Source organism: Meriones unguiculatus, chromosome 14 (genome assembly GCF_030254825.1).
Source record: "Meriones unguiculatus strain TT.TT164.6M chromosome 14, Bangor_MerUng_6.1, whole genome shotgun sequence".
Lineage (NCBI taxonomy): Eukaryota > Metazoa > Chordata > Mammalia > Rodentia > Muridae > Meriones > Meriones unguiculatus.
Window position 1 is genome coordinate 18,196,315 of NC_083361.1, and position 7,394 is coordinate 18,203,708.

The following is a 7,394-nucleotide window of genomic DNA, read 5'->3' on the forward strand; positions in this document are numbered from 1 at the left end:
GTGTGTACATGGGAATGTAGGTGCCTACAGAGAACGGAAGCATAGGATTGCCTCTAGGAGCTGCAGTGGGTGCTGGGAACTGGACTTAGGTCCTCTGCAGGACGAGCGCTCTGAACCGCTAAGCCATCTCTCCGGCCCTACATGAGTTATTTTCGAACGCTCGTCTGTCTCTGACCAGTCCCAACCTCTTACAGTTTCTCTCAGAGACTCCGATGCTCTATCCACATGCTTCATCTGCTACAGGCGGGGCCTGGACAGTCACTAGTATTGGAAATAATGTATTTTTCAATTAGTTTTGAAGAACCGGTATATCATACCAACCAGATTTCCAAAGGTCATATTTTCCATATTTACTTGGGAAGGTGTTCCACTGCTCACTAGCAAGGCTTCAGGCTCCCCTGGAGGGCTCGACTGCTCGGAATGAATTCTCAGCTGCCTTTCCAACAGACCAACCCTCCCTTCCCAACACACTTAGCAGACTCTTAGTTTGATGGGGACATTGAGCCTGAAGTCCTACTTCAGGTGCAAAAAGAAAATATCCAAACCATCAAACACAAGATTGTAAAGCTTCTCTGCCTTTTTCCTGCATGGAAACCCTCAGAATCTCATCAGAATTGGCCAGCCAGTTAGTGGAGTTTGAATCCTGAGCCTCTGGGATCTATTTCTGAGGATGTTGGGAGTGGGAGAGGGCTGAGAGCAGCCGGGGCCATGTCTACCACCTTGCAGTCTCAGTTTTCTGAGAAAGCACAACCCAAACTACTCAGTGTAACAATAGAAGTGCCCAAAATAAATCACCTTTCTATTAATACTTTCTATTATTCTTTTGTTTTTCACGGTTGGAGATGGAACTGAGGACCTTGCGTGTACTTCCACTGAACCATATTCCTAGCCTCATTTCACATTGTTGTTGATTGTTGCCTCAGTTGCAAATTCTGATCTGTGTATGTTAACTATACACTACCTTAAACTTGTATCCTATAGAGTTTCTGTTGAAGGAAAAATACCAGTGGTAGGGTTCATGTAATATTTAGGGTTTGTTTTCTTTCCTTTTCTAATAATTCAAACAAGAAGCTAAAAACATGTTTTTTTTAAATTTACCCAGGGAAGGGGAAAAGACTTACTCATTATAATCATTAATTCTAGGTCTTTTTAGTCATAAAAAAAAAAAATAGTGCTATGGGGCTTTTCTAGGCAGTCTAAGACAAGTTCAGGTTTTTCTAATGAGGGAAGCCATGCCCTTTGTGTCCAGACACTGAAGCATATACTTACTGATAATACCAAAGTCTACAGAGAAACAAGCCCACGTGAGCACATGAAACAGGCACAGTCATTTCACGCGTTCCAGAGTCAGCTCTGCCCTGCTCTGACACATTTTCCCACCACCAGTCAAGTAGTGATGATCACCTAACTTTGAATTGTTTCCACTCACTGTATGAGTGTGGGGATGGGCTTCCCAAAGTCACACAGTGAGCGGATCAGAGATCAGAGGTCAGAGTCCACTTCTGATTCCAGCCACGAGGTGTAAAATCTAGATCTGGACAGTTGAATGCTTCTCTATTTCTACTGAAATGGCTTCCTTTTAAAAAAGAAGAAGAAGGTTTCCTCTTTGGCAATCTGCAAAGTCTTCTTTGGGTAAAACTTTCGTTCCTCCCAATGCTTAGTGAGTCGATTACAATCCAAGCACAGCATGTGGGTTCTGAGTTTCTAGAAAGAATGACTTGGGGAAAGAAAGGCCTGCCCTGTGGTATCAGAGGACCCATTTCTAATCCAAAATCTGATGCAATTTCACAAGAGGGACCCTCTGTCAGCTGAGGCATGATCAAGGAAAGAGGAGGAGAGATGGGGCAGTCACGTGGCAGTTAACCTGGAGTTTTGTCCTTTAGCTGTACAAAAGCAAGAAATCTATTCTTGAGAAAGCTTCCTGGGTCTATAAAAATCCATAACTCCCCCATGGTCTCAGGATGCTCAGTCTTGCACCTACAGTTTCCATGACAGCTACTGGATTGTGGGGCCAGTGGCAAGGGCCTCTTGGTCTTGGGGACCCTCCTCCCATATATCCTACTACAGAGCACCCAAGCGTTAGCCAATCACTGCTTCTTCCACTTTAGAGACTGGGAATGTGCTGTCTGAGCTAAGCACCACTATTCTGTAGGGTGTGGACATGGCATTAGGTTCTAGCCAACAGTATATAGCAACACCTCTCAAGGCAATTTCCCTAAGGGCCACTGAGCATGTTGTGTCTTTTGCTTTATCCCTTTCTGGAGAATCCAGTGTCTTCTTGAACTGTGGGAGAACTGTTGCTTGTTGGGATGGCGGCGCAGACTACTGAAGGACCAGAACTCTGCACTGAGGTAAAGGAATAAGCCCTGTTTGTTTTCCACTATAATATTGGTCCTATTTGAAGTGAATCCACTTAAAGGGAAAATATCAGGCACCAGGCACTGAAAATAGTCATATAAAAGGAACTAGTCTGTGGTTCCAGAAATAGTCCCAAGCAATACTGTGTAGCAGGGATAAACTCCCTCCTCTTCTTCTGGGATGTACCTCATTCTCAACAGCTCAGGTGGGGAGAGGGTTTGTCGATCTGGCCCACCCCCTCTTCTTCCTCCTACCCACTCCAACACAGAGTGAAGAGACTGTCGGAGCAGTAACAGAGGACCAGATGATCAGAAAGCTAAGGGGTGGGAAAATGAAAAGAGAAATGATTTTTAGAACACCTACCTCCTCACCCTTCCTTTTGTTTCCTGGAAGCTAGGGAACACCTAGTCAAGCACACTAGGCAAAAAACGCTCTGCCCAGCCTCTGAAAGTTTTATCCCTAAAGTTGATCATACTTCTTGAAAACTTTCATTCTTGTTTCCCCCCCCCCATTGTGCCAAAAAATTAAAAAAATAAAAATAAAAAAATTCCTAGGCTTTGAATAAAAGGATCTCCTGCTCCATATGTATCGTCCCCCGCACATTCCAAAGCTGACTCCCAGCCATCAATAACAGCAGAGCAGGTGGCACAAGAGAGCCACAGAAGCAATCTTTAAAAAAAAAAAAAAAAAAAAAAAAAATCACCCCTGACCTCTGCAAGAGACAAAAACAGAAACCGATTCATGAGAGTGAAAGGTGACCTCACAGAGATTACACAGACCCAACCCCAAGCCGCCATCAGTATTTTGTTTGAGAGGGTGAGACAAAGTTCTAGAAAACAATCCAGCCATGCCACTGGCCCTGTTGCCACTGGCAGAGACTTAAGAAGTCCTTCCATGTGAAGCGTAAAACTGAGGCTCCAAATCGCAGCAAAGGAAGCTGGGAAGATGCCCTGACTCCCTCCAGAACTGAAAGAAGAGCCTGAAGCTTAGGGCAGCAGGGCAGATACAGCAGAGGTCAGCATTCCACACGCACCACAAAGCTGGGGTCTTTTTACTTTTGCCTGCAGAGCAATGGTGCAAGGCAAAGCTATCCATGGCACAAAGTCACACACACTTCAGGCTACTCCACAGATTTAGGCCCAGTTCCTGGGCGGGGAGGGGGCGGGGAGGGGGTGGGGAGGAGGTGTGTCCATCCACCACTGAGCACACCTGTAATCCTAGCACCTGGGAGGTTAAATCAAGAAGATAGAATAGAAGAACGTAGGGATCAAGGCTAGTCTGGGCACAAGGTGAGACTAAGAGAGAAAGGGGGAGGAGATTGGAATGGGGGTAAGATAAAAGGCTGGGGAGAGGAGGGGAGGAATGAAGAACCACTTTCTGACTAAACTCAGCCACACCTGGCCTAAAGAGGGAAGGGGAACAAATCAACAAATTCAAGAGACTAAGAGGAGCAGGCCAGTGTTGAGCAGACAGAGACACAGCGGGGAATATAGGCCTGGTAACTGGACGCCCTCCGTTGCAAATGATTGCTCCAGCGTAAAAGTAGCAGAGCCAGTGTTCCACAAGTTGAGGCTGTGTGTGTGTGTGTGCGTGTGTGTGTGTAACCTTGCAGTTCTCAGATAACGGCCTTCTAAGGGTTAAACAAGGCTACACCTTTGGAGAACCAATTTCAAACCTATCTTTTCCCTTCCCCCACTTCCGAGCCTCTCTGGCACAAAGCAAGCACTCTTTCCTGAGCTGCATTCCCGGGCACACAGTCCGTCCTGTAGGCATGAGTCCTGGAGACAGGAGAGGCCACCAGGTCTCTGATACTTGATTAGGCACTCCTGGCTGTAATCATGGCTCTTGAGCCAGATGCAAGAGCCCAGGTAAGCAATCTCTTGGAGTCCTTCCTGTGCCTCCTCAGAAGTTAAAAAGGGCAACCTCAGGCAGGATCCGAGAGGCGCCCCATCTGGAACCACCCCTTTCAGAGAGGGAAGAGGCCCAGGGGAAACCACCGTTGCTTCTGGGGGTAGGGGGGGGGTGGGTATGAGCCATCTGCAGAGGAGGCAGCCACCTGCCGGGACCTCTGCAAAGCAGGGGAAAGAGGCAGAACCTCCTACTGGGAGGTGAAGAAGAGCACCGAGAGAGAAAAAGCTGGAATTAGGAAGAAAGACGTCCCCTCCACGCGAGCTCTTGAAGACGTTTCCTTTCTTAAGCAGGGCTGGCAATGCCGGGAGAACGCTCAGACGGCAGAGGGATGGATGCACTTTTTGACATGCAGGGCCTCCCAGCTCGAGTGGCCTTTCCTGGATGGTGCGCGGTTGGCCCAAACACACACCCCTTAAAAGGACCCTTTGGTGGTGAAGGATTCCTAGCCTGGGAGGTCACTCTGACAGACAGGATTGCTTCACTCTGCCTAGCCCGGCCACGTCTGTGAAGCCCGTTTTTACCCTCTCTTCCCACCACGGGCATCCACGGAGCCACAGAGCCTACCTTGACACTGGAATCCCTGCTTCCCGAAGCCCCTGTAAAAGCACAAGGAGGAAAATCAGCCGGAGGGGTCCAGTCACCAGCTAGTTTCACACAGTCACCCCCTCCCTTCCCACTGTCCCTCTACCCCAGGTACAACCTCCCAGCTCCAGGCCGGCGTCCAGGGTGCCCTCCACCTTGGATGGGGTTGGAGGGGACACTGTGAGAGCTTGGCGGTAACCCCCAGCTCGCATCCCTCCTGCAGTACAGGGGAGACGGCGACCACCAGGTGGCGGGGCGCGAGGGTGCATTTCCGTCCGGGCGTGGGCGAAAGGCGGGCTGGATATCTGCCCAAGGAGATGCCGGGAGTACCCTCAAGGAACGAGATAAGGACCTGCCTAGAGGGAGGATGAAAGGGACTCCACTGCGGCGGCACCCCCCCGGGGGGACGGGGAAAGAAAGGTCGCCCCGCTCTTGGAGGGGCTGGGGAGGAGGGGGGAGAAAAGGGGCCTTGCAGCGACCCGAGAGCGAGGACCGAAGATGAAAGGTGGTTGGGGACTGGGGGGTGGGGGCGCTCAGGACCCTGAAGGCACAGACCTAAGTCAGGGAGCTGCTCTAGGAACTCAGAGAAGGGGAGGACGCTCCACGCCCCGGGGGAACTGGAGGGCACCCCAGGGAGCTGCCCCGGAAAGGAGGGGTGAGGGCGAGAGGGCCTTGAGCCCGGAAGAAAGCAAAAAAATCGGGAACCTCAGGCGAGAAAGACACCCGCCGAGCTGCGCTGCCGGGGAGAGACAGCAGCCACCCCGGCGCCCGGAGCCAGGTGTCGAAAAGGCGCCCGCGGCGCCGTCCCCGGGTGCTCGGGCGACAGAGTGCAAGAGGGCAGGTGGAGCCCGGCGGCCAGCCGTCTGGGACCAGAGGACCCGGCACCCGAGGGACTGGCCATCCCGTAGCGCGGGGCAGAAGGGTCCGGAGGGACCGGGATGGGCGCAGCGCTCCTCCCCCAGAGGGGTCCCCCACGCGTGTCGCTGCCCTGTGGGCCCCCGGGCAGGTGGCGCGCTCTCACCAGATGAAGTCGGTGCAGTGGCTGCAGAAGGTGGGCTGCTTGAAGAAGCGGGCGGTGAATTTGTGGTTCTTCACCTCGTGCACGTTCTTCTGGCGGAGGGCGCCTTTGCGGGCGAAGCGCACCGTGCTCTCCTCGCCCTCGCTCGGCGGCGGCCCCGCAGCCGGGTCAGCCATCTTGCGCGCGCGGGGGACCGGGGGTAGGGAGCCACCCGAGAGGTTGGCGGCCCCGGGGCGGCGGGACCGCGGGGCTGCGGGCCCGAAGGAGACGCGGGACTAGGCGGCCGCTGCTGCCGCCCGGGGACCGCCGGGCCGCGCTGCCCCTTCGCGCCGGCTCTGGCGGCGGCCGCGCGCGCGCGTCGCCGGGCTGTCACTCGCCCAGCTGCTGCCGCTGGTCCAGCTGTGCTTGGCACCGCTGGCCCCAGCTGCGGGGGAGGGAGGCGGAGCCCCGGGGCTGACTCCGCCTTCCTCATTTGCATAAGGCCCGGGCCCCGCCCATCACCGCCAGCTGCTTTACATTTCGCCTCCCGCCGCCGCCACCACCGTACCATACACGCACAGACGACACAGACACGGACCCACACGCACGCACACGCGCACGCCGCAAACCGCAGGCCTCCCAGCCAAGTGTTCTTAGCCGCAGCGCTGCGGCGCGGGGACTGCAGGCTGCGCCGGACAGATCCGAGCCGCGCCCCTGGCTCCCTGTCCTCAGCCCTGGGGTGCGTTAAGAGGAGCACCTCGGGTGCCCCACAGCAAGAACCAAATGGCGAAGAGCCTGAGGGGCTCGGGGAGACGAGGGTGGAACAGGCTGGACACAGCCAGTCCCACCCTGGTCTCCACAGAGACTGGTACCCAACACCCTCCATCCATCCCATTGGTCTTCTGCGTGCGTCTCGTGGAGGGATGGGCTTTCGCTGTCACTCATCGGGAAAGGCCTGTGGCCACACACACACACACACACACACACACACACACCACGTTCTGCAGAGGTAGGGGCGGGGCACGCTTTATTTTATGTAGATCTACCTCCACGACAAAGAAGTCTTGTCTCTGCTTGCTCAGACCCTTAGAAGAGAATCCTCTCGGCAGAATGACTCAGTTTCCCCAACTGCGGAGCGAGGCTGGGCTGATGAGGAAGCAAGTGAGTGCTTCCCTGAATCCCGTTCACTTTGGTCCCATTCCCACAGATTCTGGTCGTATTTGTGCAATGTGTTAAAACTAAGGATGTGGCTGGTCATACCTAGGTTTATGCTGTTAAGATCTCTCCAGGTGCTGCCCTCACACCTGGGAACCTTCTTGTATCTGTTAGGACAGGAGATTCCAAAGTGTCCGAGGCACGTTCATATCCAACTCCACGCTCTCCTTGGTGGAGCCTGAGGATGGGAAGGTAACCAATGATGCGGCCTTGGCTGTTACATAAGGGCCTGCACCTAAGTCTCTTCTCTGCACCCCAGGAATGAAGGGTGGCCTCAGACTGGCCTCAGCCCTTTCACGTGACACCTTCATGTCAGCTGGGGTAAAGTTTA

The 7,394-nt window shown here is 53.6% G+C and overlaps 1 protein-coding gene across 2 annotated transcripts in view; it reads right to left on the reverse strand.

Moving 5' to 3' along the window:
• Window positions 1-6,446, reverse strand: part of Prkcb (protein kinase C beta) — a 324,942-nt gene extending 318,496 nt beyond the window's left edge. Inside the window, exons 1-2 of one of the 2 annotated variants that reach the window (XM_060366899.1) lie at window positions 5,873-6,446; window positions 4,834-4,865 (exon numbers count right to left, since the gene is read on the reverse strand). In XM_060366899.1, the coding sequence (XP_060222882.1) occupies window positions 4,834-4,865; window positions 5,873-6,045 (205 nt within the window). In that variant the 5' untranslated portion in view covers window positions 6,046-6,446. The remainder of the gene's footprint in view (window positions 1-4,833; window positions 4,866-5,872) is intronic. The other variant, XM_060366900.1, reaches the window with a different exon arrangement.
• Between the last annotated feature and the right edge of the window lie 948 nt (window positions 6,447-7,394).